Below are 20,920 nucleotides of genomic sequence, written 5' to 3' on the forward strand. Positions count from 1 at the left end.
AATTTTACTGTTTGCATTTCTAGTACAACCCTCTTTCCTTAGCTCAAGTATGCAAACCTCTTTGCCACATGCACTGGAATATGTATTATATTGAAAGTTAAATTTTCAAATGAAAATGGCAACATGATCGTTTTATAAAGTATGTGCTTCATTTTCGCAGGAGGAAACAGCTGTGGTGTGATGACGGGTGAATGCAGTGAAAACTTAGGCTACAGTAGAACTTTATAATAATCGGGTAACCGATTATTGCTCCCCCATGATATTTTGTAAACTGGATTTATGACAAAGAACTGCACAGATGCAGATATTATAACAATCTATCGATAAACACACACCTTGTCCTCTGTTTCTCGCTCTGCTCCGCCGCGGTCTGCGGATTGAAAAAGACCTCATATTATTTGATTATTTATTTGAAATTAAATTTTTTAAAAGACATATTTAAAAAAGACATAAAATATGCTGTTTTCCATAGATATTCACCTTAATCTAGGTTTAACATTTAATGAAATATTATGAAAAGTTGTTTATATCAACATTTTAGGTTCAGTTAAAAATGTTTTTATATAGCTATAAAATAACTCCAAAAACATAAAGACAACTAAAATATACTGTTTTCCATATATGCATCTGTGGTTTAACCTAAAATATTAATGTTGATATAAAAATATTTATGTTTCATTAAATGTTGTTAAAAATGTTTTTATATAGGTATAAAATTACTCCAAGTTAGATACATCCATAAATACACTTTTGCTGGAAAATGATGGTATAAAATGCAAAACATTACTGATTGGTTATTAATTTTCAGTATGTTTTTACTGCTGCTTCCAGTTTTATCACAAGTCATTCTCACAATTTAGACAAAACCTCAATTATTCAGGTATATAACGAAGTTTACAAGGCATAAATACAGACGTCAACATCATAGGAGATGGGAACTGTGTTTCAATATTGTATTCAAATGTTTAGAGTCTTATTTTCCTGCTTTCATCATCAACCTGCCATTTACATTTTCATTCTGGTATGCCGTACTCAAGTAGTTTCCTGTGCTTCCAGCTGAGGTAGTCATAACACTACGATAAATGACTTCAACTCAGATGACTTAAACCATTCCTCACATTCTGAATACAATTTGCACAAGATGGGCAGTCATGGTTCACTGTCTATGTGCGTGTCCAGACCTTTTATAACTCATGTGGGCTTATTAAAGCTATCCTTATCATCAGCCGATGTGAGGACATCTCTCTCTTCCTTTCTCCCTCTCTCTCCAATGGCTTTGACATTTCCAGTCTGATAAAGCTTAAGCTTTTCATATCAGTCTAAATGTCACTGTGTGTTTCCTCTGAACTGGACTCGGCCTCTATCTGTAGCCCATTTAAAGAGGTGAGTGGCCTCCACAGGAAATTACAGCCCGCACCTGACCCTCATTGGCAGATGGGCACAACCGGAAGCTTTTCAATATAGACTCGATCAGATTTGATTGAACACTTGTATACACATTCTCGGTGTATGGATTGATTTACTATGCCTGATTATAATCATTTTGATTACTCATAATGTGACAAAGAGGTACATGATGTTAATGTCTTAGAATTATAGCTCACTTACCGGGATAGTCCACCCAAAAATTAAAATTGTGTCAATTTGCTCACCTTTATTTGATTCTGAAATCTGTATATCTTTCTTCTGTTTAATATAAAAAAATATATTTTGAATAATGTTGGTAACCAAACAGTTTTGGTTCCCATAGACTTCCATTGTATGGACAAAAAACAAAAAAACTATGGAAGTCAATGGCAACCAAAAATGTTTGATTACCAACATTCTTAAAAAAAATTTTTTTTTTTTTGTTCCTTAGAAGAAAGTAAGTCTTACAGCTTTAAAACGACATGGTGTGTAAATGATAACACAATTTGTTTAAATTGTCATTTTAGCTATGGGACTCCTGCTTTATGGGGTTGAACTTTATATTCATGTTTAAATGATGGCCAGGCAGGTCATCAACTTTAAGTAGGTCCAAGTTTACACTTCACTTTATAAAAGCTAATGTTTTTTTGTGTGTTCTGTTGTGAATTTGTTGCAATGAGCTCTATAACACACACAGTTTGTCACTTGGTTTTCCCAGGTGTCACTGGTCTGGTGCAGATTGATGAGAATGGAGACAGAGAGACTGATTTCGCCCTCTGGGACATGACTGACACGAACAGTGGCAACTTTCAGGTCAGTGATAATCACATACTTACTGTATCACAGTTTTGTCATTTTGTTATTGTTATTCTCAAATTAGGTATTTTAGTAGGGGTAATTTGCATTTTTTTTTTATTAACCACTGGGGCACCATATTATTTTTTATTTAAAAATATTTATTAATTGATATCTTCTTCTTCTGCTTCTTTTTATGCTTCTTAATGCTTTTTTATATCATCTTAATTTATTTTTATGTATTTCAGACAAACACTTCTAAGGTGCCAAGGTGCCACCTTACTTTGAATAGCAATGATGCTTCTGTTGTTAGTAATAGACAGATGAAATGCAATCTCATTTTTCTTGCCGCAGTAATGTGTGTGTGTCATCCAAACAGTTTTGCCTTTGTTACAAGCTAATGAATTAAAATTTAACACCTGAATCTCAAAACCAAGTGGCAGATTGGTGACACACACACACACACACACACACACACACACACACACAAACCGTCGTTTCTGAAAGACACTTGATTGGTAATTGGGAGGCCAGGCTGTAGAGAGGTTAATCATAGGATACATATTCAGTCAGGGGAATGTTTTTTGTTTGTGTGTGTGAGCGAGTACAGGAGAGATGATGAATAGATATTAAAGATCTCAGCTGCTCTCTGAATGAAGCTTGTCCTTGTCATTTTTTCTTAAATTCTGGAATTTTTCATCTTAACATTTTTGATTGATGTTGCCACCATTAACCCTCTATGGTACGCATTATGTTCTAACCATGAAATATTTTTTTAAATAAGTTTTTATTACATGAAATAGCTTTAATTATACAAATCAAAAAATATTTTTGAGAAATAATTTTGGGGGGGTATTTAGGAAAACGTTGCCATATGGCAACAGTGTACCACAATGGAAAATGGCCAAAAAAGTAGTTTTTCTATTAAATTATGATTTTCTTTTCTATTTAAATGGTCATTTCTTTTAGATATTGATAGATTTTTATACTTGGAACTCATGCAAACCAAAAGTAAGTAGGTTGTAGAAATTAATTGTTGCCATATGGCAACTCCGCACCATAGATTAACACTGTTTATTCACTTTGCTTTTGCTTTCTGTGAGTTTAAAGGAATTGTGTGACAAGCAGTTTTTTTCTCCTATGTTGGCGTCAAGTGGTCAAGATTCAGTTAGCCCCAGCTGGTAGATGCCATAACTGTAACATCTGGACACACACGCACACACACACACACACACACACACACACACACATTAGTTATGCATTCTGATGGAATAATTATTTTATGCAAGATTCAGCAACCATTACTTCAGTTTGAAACATTCAGACTGAAACATTTCTTTTTTTGCAATATTGTAAATGTCTTTATTGTCATATTTGATCAATGTAATGCATCCTTGCTGAATAAAATGAATTTCTTTCAAAAAATACTGACCCTAATCTTTTGAACGGTACTATAAATGTCCTTCAAACTAATAGACATGAACTAAAAGCCACAAAAAGCCACAATTTTGAAGATCTTAAAGATATTGCAAGAAGTCTAACACTGAACACTGCTGCCTGTTTCTTTCCATTTCCATTTAGAATTTAATTTATTGTATAAATAAAATTATAGAACTCCATTGCATTTGTTCTCTTTTTTCTTACATGTTGTCCTGCAGACTGTGGCGGTGTACAATGGCACTCAGAAGCAGATGAAGATTCTTCCCGGGATGGCCATCCAGTGGCCAGGTGGCAACATTCCCTGGGATTTGCCCCTCTGCGGCTTTAAGAATGATAACCCTGCCTGTCATGCACGTGGGTATCGTACAGTAGTTCTGCAGTCCAACTGCTTACCAGCCTCTCACTATCCGTCACATTCCCTCTTTCCTTTTAGGAACTATCGCAATGCACCAGATGATTTCCATTGTGCTTTTCCTCATCCTCGTCATCATCTTCACTGTGACTGTGTTTATATACAGGTGGGTGCTAGCTAGATGATTTTGATAACTGACCTGTAATTTATAAATGTGATCCTGTTCTGCAAATATGGCTGCATCTAAGACACATACTGTATGTACACACACAGAAAGCTGAAGCTGGAGAAGGAGTTGGTCGCTCAGTTATGGAGAATTCCTTGGGAGGACATTCAGATGGGCAATCTGGAAAAGGCCATGAGGAGCACCGGCAGCAAATTCACACTCTCTCTAGTAAAACACAGATACAGTATATACTACATAGTGCACACTCATATTTTAAATGTCTTCTCCAGCTCTCTGGTTTTCATTTAAATACAAATTTTATTTATTATTTATTTAATTTTCATCACCGATTCATTTGATTTCCCTCATTCTCTACAGAGAGGTTCAAACTATGGATCACTGCTGACAGCTGACGGTAATTTCCAGGTGTTTGCTAAGACTGGCTACTTTAAGGTATCATTCTGTCAAGCTCTGGTTTAAATGTTTGCTTGGTAACCTTTTACAGGAAGGTTCAATTTGTTAACATATTTAGTATTATGAACTAACAATGAACAACATTATTTACAGCATTTATTAATGTATTAATAGGTTAATGATCATTTAAAAATATGTTCATTGCTAGTTCATGTTTGTTCATGATACATTCAATAATGTTAAAGTTGAAATGTTAAAAATGTATTAGTGTTAGTAGTAATTAACATTAACCTAGATTAAATGCTTTAACAGTATTTTTCATTGTTAGTTTAATGATACCTAATGCATTAACTAATGATAATAATTAACCTTATTGTAAAGTTTAAACTTTGTATGCATGTTAGAACTTCAAATTGCAAATCTCATTGCAAACATAGTGTGTGTGTATGTGTCTGTGTGTGTGTGTGTGTGTGTGTGTGTGTGTGTATGCTTGCTTCTTCTCCAGGGAAACATTGTGGCCATTAAATACATCAACAGAAAGCGCATCGATTTAACGAGGAAAGTGTTGTTTGAACTGAAGCATGTGAGTGTGTCATGCTGTTATTTTGCTCTACTGAAGAATTATTCTGCAAATCTGATTATAATCATTACAATAGATTCACAAACAACCAACTACATTGTAAATAAAACAGATTATTGGAGTATGTTCTACAAGAAAATACTATTTCAGTTTTTCTACGTCAACATTTCAAGTTTAATTCAGTATGTTACTTGCCATTACTTTGTAATTAATGGTGAAATTTACTACCAGTTTCTGAGTGAAATCAGTTTCTGCACCATTTTTTCAGTGTAGTAGTAATAGTATTTAAAAAAAGTTTTTTAAGGATATTCTGTGAATTCTGTGTGTGTTTGTTCCCCAGATGAGAGATGTGCAGAATGAGCATTTGACCCGTTTTATTGGTGCCTGCATCGATCCACCCAACATCTGCATCATCACAGAATACTGCCCTCGAGGCAGCCTGCAGGTACAGGCACTCAAGATTCATGAAGTTTTCTATCCTTTAACCCAGGGCTGTCCAAACTCGGTCCTGGAGGGCCGGTGTCCTGCAGAATTTAGCTCCAACTTGCCTCAACACACCTGACTGAAAGTTTCTTTGCCTAGTAAGAGCTTTATTAGCTGGTTCAGGTGTGTTTAATTAGGGTTGGAGCTAAACTCTGCAGGACACCGGCCCTCAAGGACCGAGTTTGGACAGCCCTGCTTTAACCCTAAACTTTTAACATTTTTAACATTTCCCTGAAACTATCCTTTTGATAACATGTTGAGCCACACTCATGCATCAATATGAGCCAAGTATCTATGGAAGATCTCAGGTTGGCTGAACTATGAATGAATTTATGTTTTAAATGTCCTAAAAATTGAATGATCAGCCTAAAGGTGCGGTCACATTAGAGAAAATGAACGGTTAAAAAAGGTCCATTATCTACTGTCAGTAGTGTTGCGATGTATGAAGCATAACTCACACAGTATTCACTGTCAAACCACACACACAGTTTTGATTTTCTGAGCAATATGGCGTCATATTGATTATTGAGACTGTTTAGGTCTCAAAGTTGGCAGATAACCAAACTTTTATTTTGTGAAGACAGTTGGTAAAACAGACAGGTGGAAGAATGGAGTCAGGCTTTGTAGATACATAAAGTTGTGTGTTATCAGCGTAACAAATTTAGAAAAGATACCAAATTTAGAAAAGATATTACCAAGTGGGAGAAGATAAATTAGGAACAATAGGGGACATAGGACAGAGCCTTGGGGGACACCACAGCTAACAGAAAAAGGTTGGGAATTAAATTTTTTTTAGTTGTACAACCTGTGTGCGGTTGGAAAGGTATGAAGTAAACCAGGCGATAGGAATACCAGAGATACCAATAGCAGATAAACGGTTCAACAAAATATTGTGTGAAATGGTGTCAAAATATGCTTAATATATAATATGCTTAGAACGAATCCTGACTGGAAACATTTATATAATATAACACTCATATAAATTATTATTACAAAGGTTAGCATCGACCTGTGCTGCAACTGCATTTTCGAGAATTTTGGAAATAAAGAAGATTTGAGATGGGATGGAAGTTATTTAGATTGTTGGGTTCTGCACCAGGTTTCTTAAGAATTGGGGTTATAGCAGCTATTTTAAAAGATGATGGAACAGCTGAGGGAGGTGTGAATAATACTGGTTATAAGAAAAGAAAGAGAAGGAAGACAGGCTTTTACCAGATAATCTGTTATAGGATCGAGTAAAAATGGAAGAATTAGATTTGTAAATGAGATGGGAAAGTTCTAATTCAGATGGCAATGTACAAGAAGAAATACGAGTAAGGGGGGAATGAGTTGAGGCACTATATAATGAACTACAATATGGGTTAGCTGAGGAGGCCAACTGCTGGTGGATGGCGGTTATTTTGTCATTGAAAAAAGATATAAATTCATCATATTGAGCAGTGCAGTACAGATGTGTAGGAAGGCTGTCAGGTGGTATCAGAATACGATTTACAGGGGAGAACAAGGCTTTAGTATTACTATCTCCAGACTCAATTAGATTTGAATAAAAATCATATTTGGCAGCCGAAAGAGAATCTTTATAAAGATGAACATGTTCATTATACAGCTCTCTATGTACCATAAGTCCAGTTGTTATCTAATGCATTTGTTCATTATATAAGTCCAAATACTTTTTGGGCCATATATGTATGTATATGCACTTATCTCAGATTTTTCTGCATCTGTGTACAGGACATTTTGGAAAATGAAAGCATCACACTAGACTGGATGTTCAAATATTCACTAGTCAGTGACATAGTAAAGGTAGAGGCCCCTCTCTGTACTATCAATGTGCATTTATTTTCCATGATATCTTTCCAAAAGTGATTAAATTCGTTTTCTCTGATTGTGCTCTGTCCCTACCCTCTTGCTTTCTTTTATACTATCCAATCTTTCTCTTCCCCCAGGGCATGGCTTTCCTTCACAACAGTGTGATTGTATCCCATGGGAACCTGAAATCATCCAACTGTGTGGTTGACAATCGTTTTGTGCTAAAGATCACTGACTATGGGCTGTTCAGCATCAGGACAGAGTCAGACACGGAAGACGCCCACTCTTATTATGCACGTCAGTCATGTGATCTTTCGGCTTTGTCATTTTGTGTCAATTTGACTCACGTGGCTACGATTTCCACAACACGCATGCATGCAAACCTTAGTCACGGACTCTGGTATTCACTGTCAGTCCCCTGTCTGTGTCTGTGTGCATCTGCATATGCCTGTGTGTAGGTAAGCTGTGGATGGCTCCAGAGCTGTTGAGAATGGAGTGCTTTCCTCCAGGAGGCACACAGAAGGGCGACGTCTACAGTTTTGGCATTATCCTTCAAGAAGTGGCTCTGCGGAGAGGAGTCTTTTACTTGGAGGGAGACTCACTTAGCCGCAAAGGTCAGAGATCAAATCTTGCCAATACATAAATTACACATTTAACCTAAATCTGCCCATCTCCATCCTGTTTTTGACCTTAAATCCTAAACGTTAAACGTTTACGCACCCTCATGTTGTTTAAAACCCGAATGACTTTCAGTAAAGCAAAAAATATGACATTTTGAAAAATTGTCCATATAATGAAGTCAGTGGGGTCCAGTGTTGTTTTGGACCTCAGTGACTCTTATGTATGGTAGTTTTATAGGTATTTACTTATGTATTTTAATTAATTGCTATTATTGTTTTTGATTTTCTTGTACAGCACTTTGGTATCCTGTCATGGTTTTTAAGGTGCTTTATAAATAAATGATTGATTGATTTATGGACAAAAACAGCTGAAACATTCTTCAAAATATCTTCTTTTGTTTTCCCACAAAAGAAAAAAGTAATGCAGGTTTGGCAATATGCAGTTCTTTCAAACTTCATAAAGATGCAAAAGCATCATAAAAAGTTAACCATATGACTAATTCCAAGACTTCTGAAGTAATGTGATAGCTTTGTGTGAAGAACAGAATGACATTTATGTTGCTATTCACTGATAGTCCTTTCCTCCTGTAAACCGTTAACCAGATCATTGAGTCAGTAAACAAGATCAGATTCATGAATGAATCATTCAGTTTTCCGATTCTTTGAACAGATCTGACTCAAAAGAACTTGGTTTGTTCATGAATCTGACATCTTACTTCTCTCATGAACATCTAGAGCCAATGTCGAGATTTTTTAGTGAATAGCAACTTGAGACTGGAATACACTACATGACTTTTGCCCAGATTTTTGCATCGATTAACAGTCCGGAGGAGTTGACACGAGTCGCTGAAAGTCAGGGTCATTTTCAGATAATGGGCAGTCCATTATCCGAGTTGTCAAATTTCACAGAAAATCACATGGTGTATGATGGGCATAGACTTTTTTTAGCTTCAGACTGTGATTCCATCCAGTCAGAGGATATCTAACATGTTTGATATTTTGGAACACGTATTGTTTTTATTTGTCATGCATTACCTAGCAACAAGGTGTATGTTTCTGCATCAGTTTTTTGTGTTCAGAATGACTTGAATGCCTGATAGTGTGTCTCAGTGGTTGTAGTGTATGAGTATTTGTATTTCCTCTGTAACCAATTTATAAAGTCGGCAACTAAGCACATGATGCCTAGTGTTTTAAGATCTGTTCAGATTTTAAATTGTGTAGTGTATTCCAGTCTTTAAATTTAGTTTCTATTTTATCGGTTTCTCAAACAAAGCTATCATATGGTTTTAGAACATCTGAAATATTACAAGTTGAACTGAACTGATTCTTTCATTGTACTTATATGTTATTTTTAAGCTTAAAAGCCTTAGTTCCTATTCCTTTGGCAGAAAAAGGCAATGGAAAATCCTGGTTTTATGTGTTTTCCATTTCATTAATAAATTAATATAATTAATTTTTTTGCTTCTCTGTGAGATTTGGGGTCTGAAATACCTAATTGTCTGAGAACAATTTGAGGAGGATGAAAAACTTGATTTTCTGCCTCTTTCCAAAACACTTTAAAATATTGACGCACGGCTCAGCACTCAGAACACTCAGCCAAATTACCCTCAAGAGCCTCTGCAGTGACACGAATGAAAGAAGCTAATGAACCAGGTTCTTCAGAGAGGTCAACAAATACACAACCAGACGCCATTCACAGCTGTGCTCACACACATACACATGCATATTCTCACATCCTCTCTTTACCACAAACACATCAAAGATGAATCTTTAAACATAGGCCTACAGTATGTATGCATAAGAACACCCTGACACACTCTTAATTTGCCAGTCCACTACCCTTTTTACTCTGCCGCCAGTGAGTTTGTCTGAAGAGGAAGACATTATCTTGTCATCCTGCCAACATCCTCACACACATTGCATCTCCTGCTTATGGTTCTTGTTTACAGAGAACAACCCTTAGAGTGTGGAGAGCTCTCGTTCATACACAGAAGATATTTTGTGTCAAACTCCTGCATTTTGATTCCATATGAGTATACAGAGTTGCTAATTACCATAAAATATGAAAATCATGACATCCTAAAACATCTCTGAAGTTGTAAAATGTCTCCATTGCATCTACAATTTCCATGCGAATGAAATTAAAGCAAAGCTGTATAAATCAGTCACTTTATATAATTTTCTGAGACACTAAAAGGTTCATTTGCTCTCTCTCTCTCAATTCAATTCAATATGTGCTTTATTGGCATTACAATTGTTACAATGTATTGCCAAAGCAGTGTTTACATTGAATCTAGAACAGATATATATGCAACAAAAACATGCATGTATATACATTTAAAAAGTAAAACAAATTAACATTTTAGAATCGTAGAATTCTACGAACAATTTATAAAACTTTTTTCAGGGTTCACTTCATGGTTTTTAAGGGCTCTCTCTCTCTGTCTCTCTCTCTCTCTCTCTCTCTCTCTCTCTCTCTCTCACACACACACACACACACACACACATCCATCCATGCTTTTCTCTTTCAATCTCTTTTCCTCTCTAATCTAATTCATGGATTTAATCATATGATTCAGAATACAGATCAAAGAGGTGTGTGTGTGTGTGTGTGTGTGTCTGTATTCTGCTACACCCACAAACACAGATCATGTCAGCGTCCCTGGAGTTTGTGATCTCAGCACTATAATCAGAACTGACATAGAAGAGAAGATCATATCAATCTTCACACATGCATTTGGGCACCTTGGTAATAAGATTACTGTTGGTGAAGATCTGGTCTGGTGAACCAATCAGTCTAGTGAATTCCTGGTCAACCAATCAACCTGGCACCACTGGCACACATATAAATACAAAACACAAACACAAAGAAATTGTGCAGCAGCAAAGTTTTCCTGAGCTTTGAAGAGCTGTTTCTTATCAGGCCAGATTGTCCATGAAAAGCCTCAGACGGAGCTGAGAAGAGGTGTTTTTCCTAGAGTGCTACAACCCACAGCCGTTTCTTCCAGGCTTTCAGAGCTGTAAGAGCCTGATTAATAGAGCTGAGAGAGATCAGGAAGAGGATGGAAAACAGAGATAAAACATTGTGGGAGTTTGTGGGAATAAGAATGATGGAAAATGCTCTGATGCAATAGATAGTAGAGAGAAAAGGAAGGAGAGCACTTTCACGGGCAAAATGTCTTCAGACTGCTGACACTGTTAGAATTAAAGGAGCAGTTCAACCTAAAAATGACATATTCTTTTATATACACTCCAATATTGAAGTTGTGACATAATGGAAGAATATTTTCATCTGTATTCTGATGTCCAAGTAAAACAGATTATTGAAAATAAGAAAATTGATTTATTACTCTCAATTAATTTTAATTTCAACATTTACTAATACATTATTCAAATCAGAAGTTGTATGTTGTTTAATGGACCTGAGCAAGCACAAACAAACAATGAACAGTTGTATTTGCGTTTTTAAAGACTAACTTTAACAAAGATTTAAAAAATGCTGTAACAAATGTGTTGCTCATTGATTAATGTTAGTTAATGCCTTATTAAAGTGATACTGAAAACAGATACAGTGAATTTAAATTTCATGCCGATTTTAAAATCATGGTAACCTCATAATAAATAGCTCAATATTATATTTTTTGTACTATTTTGTGTTAATAAATTAAAATCACTCAGTTAAAATAAATGAAAATTACTCATTTTAATTGCTACTTGTGAACATACAGCACTACAGTGTACAGTATGAATAATGTATATTTTGACATTCACTAAAGATTATGTTTATCAGTGTTGTTATTAGCGTTTTTAAAGATGAATTATAAATGGGCATTAGATGCTGGAAAAGGTTATCTAAATGAAAAAATATGATATATGATGACAGAACTTTCATTTTTGGGTGATCTGTTCCTTTAAGCTCAAAATTTCCTCTCTCTTTTTTTCTTACTTTTCCTTGTGTATAGAGATTGTGGACCGTGTAGCTCTGGGTGAATGGCCATATCTCCGGCCATCAGTGAACCCTCAGGCCCACAGTGAAGAGCTGGGTCAGCTGATGCAGCGCTGTTGGGCTGAAGAACCATCAGACAGACCAGAGTTCAACCATATTAGTGTGTTACTCCGCAAACAGAACAGGTCTGTCCCATTTTGCTGTATTGGCTCACTTGTCTGTTTATGTATTTCTAGTTAAGTCATTTAACAAGCACTTTTATATGTCTTATAGTTTACAAAGCGTTCAGTCTATTAGTGTCACCATGCAAACATTGTGGCCACACCATAGGGTATTATGGGAGGAAATATGATATCCGTGGCTTTGTTTGTGGCTGCCATAAACCTATTACTCAAGGTAGGAGAAAAGCTATGTAAAGGACCTGTAGCAGACAACGGCACAAGCCTACCAGCTTGCCTAGCCTTTATGGATGATATTACTGTAATGACTCCATCATTCCAGGGATCTCAGTGGATCCTAAATTCACTGGGGAAAATGGCTACTTGGTCATAGGTGCAATTTAAATCAGGTAAATCTAGGAGCCTGTGTATCCTGAAAGGAAAGCTGTTGAGGAACACCTTCAGTATTCAAGGGGCTACAATTCCAACTATTGAAGAACAAAGAATTCGGTGTCTGGGAAAAACCAATGACTTCACTCTGAAGGACAGCACCAATCTTAAGGAAACCATAGCTCAACTGACCATTTGGCTCAAGAAAATAGACAAAAGCCAGCTGCTTGGGAGGTTTAAGGTATGGTGCTTCCAGCATGGCATTATACCCAGATTACAATGGCCATTCCTGCTATACGACTTACCCTTGACTCAGGTGGAAGCAATGGAGAGGCTGTGCAGCAGGTTTTTGAGAAGATGGCTAGGTGTTCCTCCAACTTTCAGCTCAGTCAATTTGTACAGCAAGCCCTCCAAGCTCCACTTACCAGTCTCATCGGTGGTGGAAGATTTTAAAACCACAAAGGCAAGAGCAGTCAGCACTCTGCTACTGTCTAAGGATGAGAAAGTTCGACATGCCAACAAGACAGTCATGTATGGCAGGAAGTGGAAGCCACAAGAGTCAGTGAAGGAAGCGGAATCTTACTGCAAACCCCAGGAAATCATTGGCGTGGTCTGTCAAGGACGATTGGGACTGGGAAACTACAAAGCCAAGAGTTGGAATAAGGCCGATGCCAAAGGTAGGAGGACACTTGTGGTGCAGAGGGTTAGAGAGGATGCAGAAGAAGACAGGCGTGTAAGAGCAGTACGGCTCGCCTCTCAAGGGCAGTTGATGCAGTGGGGTCAGGCACTCGAGCGTTCGCTGTCCTGGAAGGAACTCTGGAGTGCTGACCAGGTCAAATTAACCTTCCTCTTGCGAGCTATAGCTGACCTATTACCAACTCCAAACAACCTAAAGATCTGGGGCAAAGATGAGGATCCATCCTGCCATCAGTGCAGAGCAGTCCTGTGTTCCCTGAACCACATTTTGACAGGATGTCCCAAAGCACTGGGAGAAGGACGCTACAGATGGAGGCATGATAAGGTCCTTGTTGAAATTGCCAAATGAACAAACTTACAGAGGGTTAAAGCCAGTGAATATAAGGCACCACCACCCAGAGGAGTCAGTTTCCTAAGGCAAGGAGATAAGGTTCCCAAATCAACTAGAACTGATAATACTCCGCCCTCTATTTTATATCAAGCATCAGACTGGGAGATGCAAGTTGACCTTAAAAAGAAGCTTGTCTTCCCCAGAAGAGGTGGCAGTGACTACACTTCGACCAGATATGGTTCCTCTGTCCAGGAGCAAAAAAAACATCTTAGTAGTTAAGTTGACTGTGCCCTGGGACTGGGAGGACAGGCTAGCCATCTCTCATGAGTTAAAGAAGGCTAAGTATCAAGACCTGATTGACCAAGCTTCTATTAAAGGATGGAGTGCCGCCTTGTCTGCTATCGAAGACGGCTGCCGCGGCATCCCAGCTACATCTATGCGCTATTTCCTACAGAAGCTTGGGTTGGAAACTAAACAACTGAGGAAAGCCACTGGGGAGATAGCAGCAGAGACTAGCTCAAGGTGGTTGTGGTTAATGAGAGATCGCAAGTGGAATCCTTCTGCAGGTGAAGGCTAATCTGGTATTTGCTGCCCCGCTCAGGTGAAGCATACAGGTTAAGGGGCGAAATGCTCATGACCCTGAGGTACCTGTTGAAGATGCAGAGGGATTACCAACAATATCAGCACTTGGACCATGCTGCCTCCATTGGCTACCATGAATATATCGCATCTGTAGTTGCTCCTGCAGTTCCTGCTTGTGGCAAAGCATCACTGATGTTTATTTTACCTTCAGTCTATTAGTGTCACCATGCAAACATTGTGGCCACACCCTAGCAACCATTTAGTTGAAAATGTACAGATCTTTTTATTATTATTCACCTTATCATGTTTCTTTATCTGTCTCTCATCCTCTTTCTCAGGGAGCACAGAAGTAATATCTTGGATAATCTTTTGTCTCGAATGGAGCAGTATGCTAATAATCTGGAGGAGCTGGTAGAGGAGAGGACTCAAGCCTATCTGGAGGAGAAACGCAAGGCAGAAGCTTTACTGTACCAGATCCTCCCTCAGTCAGTTGACTCACATAATACACAACAAATAAATGAACTATAAAAAAATCATATACACACTTGGCTTACTCTAAAAATACTTACTTTCTGTTGTGTTAGTTTAGTGGCAGAGCAGCTAAAGAGAGGTGAGACGGTGCAGGCCGAAGCTTTTGACTCTGTCACCATCTACTTCAGTGATATTGTGGGCTTCACGGCTCTGTCAGCAGAGAGCACACCTATGCAGGTATCTTACAACTGAAGAGTAATTCTGCGTTGTTTTTAATATTTCACTCTAAAGATTTTAGGTGGATGTGTCTCTCTTTTAGGTCGTCACTCTCCTCAATGACCTCTACACCTGCTTTGATGCCATTATAGATAATTTTGACGTTTACAAGGTATTGCCACCTCATACCTGACTACATATTTGCCCTAGACAGCTGTATAACGTGTGTCTTTTGCAAACAAATAATATTTATTCCTCATTTCATTTTTTTTTTCTGTTTGGATTTAACAGTTTTAACTTTACAAACTTACTAAACCTTAAGAAAACATTAAAAAAAATCTTGTATTTCTGGTAATTGTAAGAGGGCTTTATTTAATTATTTTGCATTAGAATTTTATGGGACATTTTAACTTAAAGGGACATGATCCATGAAGTATTGATTAAAAAAAGTCATTAAAAAAAAAGAATGCTCAATATGTTAATAAATCTTGAACGAAAACTAATAGAAAAATGTGTATTTTCATATCCCTTAATGTGTATTTTTGCTTTTAGTGAAATTTCATATTGCAAAAAGTGCCATTAAAAGTAAATTAAGACCTATTCACCTCTAGTAACTCTCTTTAAAACATTCACTGTATTTAATACGAAACATCTTCTTTGTTTGTGCCGAGAATCATTACCTCATGCTATGGTGGTTTTGTTTCTTATTGGCTCAGGTGGAGACAATAGGTGATGCCTACATGGTGGTTTCAGGATTGCCGGTACGGAACGGGAAACTGCACGGTCGTGAGATTGCAAGCATGTCCCTTGCTCTATTGGAGGCTGTCAAAACATTTAAGATTCGCCACCGACCTGATGAGCAGCTCAAATTACGAATCGGCATTCACAGTGGTAAGAATGATAGCTTCAAAGCTTACTTAAGTTGAACTAGACTTTAACATACTGATGGACTTTTAATTAGCAGAAACTGACAGGGATTCGTAATGAGCTTTGTTAATCTATACTCTCCTCCATACAGACGTACTTTTCAAACTCTCCCATAGAATAGAACAATTTTTATATTTATATTTTTCAATTATATTAGCATGCATCATTTTGAATAGCATTTCCCATGTGTGTTTCAGGTCCTGTGTGTGCAGGCGTAGTTGGGCTGAAGATGCCTCGGTACTGTCTTTTTGGAGATACAGTGAACACATCTTCTCGTATGGAGTCGAATGGAGAACGTAAGAACCCACTGTTCCCAATCCCACCAAATAGCAACTTGTGCTTATAACCATAGAGACTGTAAAGGTCAAGAGTTCAGGTCAGTTTTTAAAGGGTTAGTGGTTTGAGCAAGACTCTATACTAGGGTATAAGTTAAGGTTTAAGACCAGTTTCATTTCTATTAGAGATTTGGGATAGAAAAGAAAAATTTCAATCAATTTATTTTATTATTTTTTTTTTTATTTTATTCCTAAATTATCTTTTTTGAACATCTGCTTCAATATCTGAGCACAGAGCTGCTTCTTCAGATGTTGCATTATCAACACCAGTTTTCCATAAATTTACAATCATTCACGAAGCAAAAAAAAAACATTGATGAAAAGATTCCATTGTAATTCAGATTTAATTATTTCCAGATAAATGAGAACTATCAGTGTTAGATAACACTTGACAAAAGCAAAACAAATTGCAATCAGGAAAGGAATGAATTGTAAGCGTTTCTAATTTATTTCTCACAGGAGAAGATTAACATATACAGTACTGTGCAAAAGTCTTAGGCCATTAGTATTTTGACCAACAAAAAATGATTTTAAGCCAGTTATTTCTATCTCTTGCTGTATAGTGTGTCAGTAGGAAATATCAGTTTACATTTCCAGGCATTCCTTTTGCCATTAATTGTAGTAATCTAGTGAGATTTTTGTATGCACAAAGAGTCTGACAACAGCCAGCGCTCCACACAGAGATCTGATCTGATCATCAGGGATTACATGAAGAAACAGAAAAACTGAGACAGACTACATCCGGAAGAACTGTGGCAACGATATCTACAAAACACTTGAAGAAACCTACATGCAAAGCTACTGGAAAAACTATGTGCAAGAGTACCTAGGACAGAAGTTGTTTTAAACAAAAAGGGTGGTAACATCAAGTGTTGCTTTGATTTAGTTAATAGAAGTTAATTGATAAATAAAATATATTTATGACATTATTTTTGAAAGCATCCTCACTTTACAGCATGTTTACACAAGTGCCTAAAACTTTTCACAGTACTGTAGCTTTGCAGGAAGGTTTCTTCAAGTATCTTGGAGATGTTGCCACAGTTCTTCTGGGTTTAGTCTGTCTGAGTTTTTTCTGTTTCTTCATGTAATTCCAGACAGGCTGAATGATGGTGAGATCAGATCTCTGTGTGCAGCACTGGCTGTTGTCAGACTCCTTGTGCATACAAAGATCTCACTGGATTATTACAATTAATGGCAAAATGAATGCTTGGAAATGTAAACTGATATTTCCTACTGACACACTACTGCAAGAGATAGAAATAACTGACTTAAAACCATTGTTTTTGTTGGTGAAAATACTATATAGTGGCTTAAGACTTTTGCACAGTACTGCATATCTGCCTTGACCATCACAATCCTGATTGAAACGCTGCACTGTGGGAATGCACATAAGAGCTAGTGTACAGTACAATATTGTATTACAATAACAATATTATACAAATAATGCTAAAATAACACTGTGTGTGCCAATAAAAATGATTGACTCTTTTAATATACCTGCTGGTATGGAAAGTACATGCGTAAATCATGTTTGCCAACACACATTTGCGAACGCAACTAATCAGGATTTATACGGTAACACTGTAATCATTCACACTCTGTTATCCTGCAGCTCTGAAGATTCATGTGTCGTCAGCCACTCAAGATGTGCTGCAGGAGTTCAACTGCTTCCAGCTGGAGCTGAGAGGAGATGTGGAGATGAAGGGAAAAGGGAAGATGAGGACCTACTGGCTTCTGGGGGAAATAAACAACAGCGATTGAGACGGTGGGGAGAGAGAGAGAGAGCAAAATAGCTCCATGGGATCAACAGAGACACACTGACTCTAGTCAAACGCATCCACAGGAAAATCAAGCAAGACTGTTCTGTTGTCCAAATGCACACGCACATAATCTTGTACAGCACTAGATGATGTCTGATCTTGTATATATGTACTTTAAGATGTTTCTTTTGTAAGAACACCAGCTGCAGCTGTAAATGGAGTGAAGGATGAGTGTGATTGAATATCGTCCCCTGGTGGATAAGTAGCAGCACTGCTGGCTTAAAATATATTAGGTTAAATAAACATGATTACTTCCAGGATGAGTGTGAGAAAAGACATGTAAATATTAAATATGATGAAGTATATAGATTTTAGCTCACCAATAAATCACTTGGCTTTTATTCAAATGTTTTGAAGACAAACATTGATCATTTATCATTTACTATTTTGTCATTTATTTCACTTAATAATATTTATAATTTCTTCTATTATAATTTTTTTTTCACCCAGTCAGACTCTTGCACGCATATTCTGCAATTTCCTTCTCAAGCCATCTATACATTAATCTCTGGTTCATCTCTCAGATGTTTCTGATGAATGAAAGGGGCTCCAGTTTTGAGAGACAGTTGTTATTAATAGTTTTTGGTGTGACTGAAGCAGCAATTTTGTGAGCCACGCAGACCTACTGCAGCTTTAACAAAGCATAAATAATCCATAAAAATAAAACCAAATTCCTTAGAGATTAATAACATTGCTCAGTTTGATCTTAGATCTTTTGCCCAGCTTTTTGCCCATTACAATGGTATGCCTACTGGTATGTTTCATGGGACATTAATGACACTTTTTTGATTTGACATTATAAGAAGCACGATGCCTTTGTATTGTTTTACATGCTTGTATGTTTCCATGTGTTTATGTTCCTGCAGGACAGTTTTACTTGATTTCCATGCCTTCGTCAGTCAGTAAGTCAGTGTAAAGCTGGGGTGTCAAAGTCAGTTCCTGGAGGGCCAGAGCCCTGCATAGTTTAGATTCAACCCTAATTAAACACACCTTATTAAATTAATCAAGTCCTTCAGGCTTATTTGAAAACTACATGGTATGTGTGTTGGAGCAGGGCTGGAACTAAACTCTGCAGGGCTCCGGCCCTCCAGGAATTGAGTTTGACATCCTTGGTGTAAAGGTTCTTTGCATAGTGCTTAGGAGTGATAATAATACATCTGGCAACATAGTCATAGGAGCCAGCAGACTATTTGCTGCACAGAGTCTCTCTCTAAATTACCCACATAAGGTCACGACTATAATGCAGCACATTGATACAGACCCCGACATTAGTTTCTGACTGCAATCAAGATCTGAATCCACTTATAGTCATCTTTAATTTCTTACTTATCTGTTCTCTTGAGAGCCTGCACAAGTACCTGCTTGACACTTCAATTACATTCAACCACCCTGAGTGCATTTTGTCACTGATTTCAGATTGTCATTCCCATGAGCACTTAAAGGTGACAGTATTACTCAGAGATTATTAAAAATGGCTCTTTTGTGTTTGATCATTGAATTAGGGACACACATAACATAAATATTGCCATCATATCATTTGAAACCCCATTTAATACTCATTGCATCCATTATATTGTTAGAAGCACAGATGACATTTAAACTTCATTGTTATGTTATGAAGTTATGAAAGGAAAGACTTAAGTTCAATTTCTGCTTGCAGCTTTTCTGTGATTACCAATGTTGTGTTATATTCAGCATTCCATGGTTAGTCCATATTTTTTTTAAATTTAGCATTAAGTTTAGCACGTGCACTTAGAAGAGGAAAATACTTGGCTTTATCTTTTAATTAATAATTTCTCACCATTTCTCGCTCGAACTATATCGGTTCCTTAATATACATAATAACAGTGCACATAATGAGTCATTTTATTTACTTGATTAATATATGGTACTCATTCATGAATATACAAGTTTAATGGTAATGCATCAACACATCAAACAGCATGTAAAGTGTAGCATTTATTTGCACACTAAACAATACAATTATGACCAAACTAGACCAACACTCTTAAAAATAAAGGTTCCAGAACGTTTCAAATGCACAAAAGGTTCTTTATAGTGGAAAAGGGTTCTATAGATTATTAGAATGCTCCTCACACTAAGAAAAAAAAAAGGTTCTTTGAAGAACCCTTCACTGAAAGGTTGTTCTGCAATATGACAGCTGCGTGATTTCTTTTTGAATCTTTATTTTTAATAACAGTTCTGTTTTTATAATCACAATGTTTCTTTCATAGTTTTTACATTTGTTTTATATATTGGAAAATGCTACAGGTGCATTTATACAAAGTCTAAATCACACAAGATGTCCAATCTAAGTGATGTTTGTTGGTCCTGAGTGTGAGAAAGACACATATCCAGTTTCTTTGGAAAATGACTTCACCGAGACCAGGGAGCCTTACATAAACACTTTATCCATCCTTTTTGTAGGAATCCATAGTTGAGATGAGCAGATCTCATTCCTTCTGAATGGTCACATGAATCTTGGAGCTGCAGAGGAGCTGAGTCACCAGAGGAACGCGCGGACAAAGTTTTCACCTTTCCAACTTGTGAGAAGGAATAGTAAGCCTGTTCTTTGGTTTCATAGGACCTTGCGTAGTTAAACAAGACGCACGTTTTTCATTTGTGAGAAATTCCTGAAACCTATTTTCCTCAAAAAACAATTATTCCCTTCTGCAAACGCACGGACTTTCACCAAGTGTCAGAAAGCAGCAAGGAGTGGTGATTTTGCTGAGCTGAGGTAATGCCATTGCAGCTCTGGTGGTCGGGTCTGACAAAGCGTAAGTCTGGAGATCATCCATAAAGCTCAGGTCGTGCTCCTCTGAGAACGGGCAGCAGCGTGCGAGTGCTCGGACTAATGAGGATGGGTGCGTATGGAAAGCCGTTGTAACATTTAATCTATAAGCCGTACTAGTATCTATTTTCATGCATTATGTTCTATACAGGGCACACTGGTGCTGCAGACACTGAATGTTTTTACATTAA

At 37.1% G+C, this 20,920-nt stretch overlaps 1 protein-coding gene across 1 annotated transcript in view; it reads left to right on the forward strand.

Moving 5' to 3' along the window:
• The window catches only part of LOC107681586 (atrial natriuretic peptide receptor 1-like), a 39,834-nt gene extending 21,935 nt beyond the window's left edge, over window positions 1–17,899 (forward strand). Inside the window, exons 6-22 of the mRNA XM_016477900.1 lie at window positions 2,126–2,220; window positions 3,861–3,996; window positions 4,076–4,160; window positions 4,268–4,388; window positions 4,539–4,613; window positions 5,080–5,157; window positions 5,495–5,599; window positions 7,369–7,440; window positions 7,584–7,743; window positions 7,905–8,060; window positions 12,029–12,197; window positions 14,508–14,654; window positions 14,754–14,877; window positions 14,960–15,028; window positions 15,573–15,747; window positions 15,981–16,079; window positions 17,731–17,899. Coding sequence (XP_016333386.1) covers window positions 2,126–2,220; window positions 3,861–3,996; window positions 4,076–4,160; window positions 4,268–4,388; window positions 4,539–4,613; window positions 5,080–5,157; window positions 5,495–5,599; window positions 7,369–7,440; window positions 7,584–7,743; window positions 7,905–8,060; window positions 12,029–12,197; window positions 14,508–14,654; window positions 14,754–14,877; window positions 14,960–15,028; window positions 15,573–15,747; window positions 15,981–16,079; window positions 17,731–17,879 — 2,015 coding nt within the window. The 3' untranslated portion in view covers window positions 17,880–17,899. The remainder of the gene's footprint in view (window positions 1–2,125; window positions 2,221–3,860; window positions 3,997–4,075; window positions 4,161–4,267; window positions 4,389–4,538; window positions 4,614–5,079; window positions 5,158–5,494; window positions 5,600–7,368; window positions 7,441–7,583; window positions 7,744–7,904; window positions 8,061–12,028; window positions 12,198–14,507; window positions 14,655–14,753; window positions 14,878–14,959; window positions 15,029–15,572; window positions 15,748–15,980; window positions 16,080–17,730) is intronic.
• Window positions 17,900–20,920: the final 3,021 nt, after the last annotated feature.

This window comes from Sinocyclocheilus anshuiensis, unplaced genomic scaffold, assembly GCF_001515605.1.
Source record: "Sinocyclocheilus anshuiensis isolate Anshui unplaced genomic scaffold, SAMN03320099.WGS_v1.1 scaffold2178, whole genome shotgun sequence".
Lineage (NCBI taxonomy): Eukaryota > Metazoa > Chordata > Actinopteri > Cypriniformes > Cyprinidae > Sinocyclocheilus > Sinocyclocheilus anshuiensis.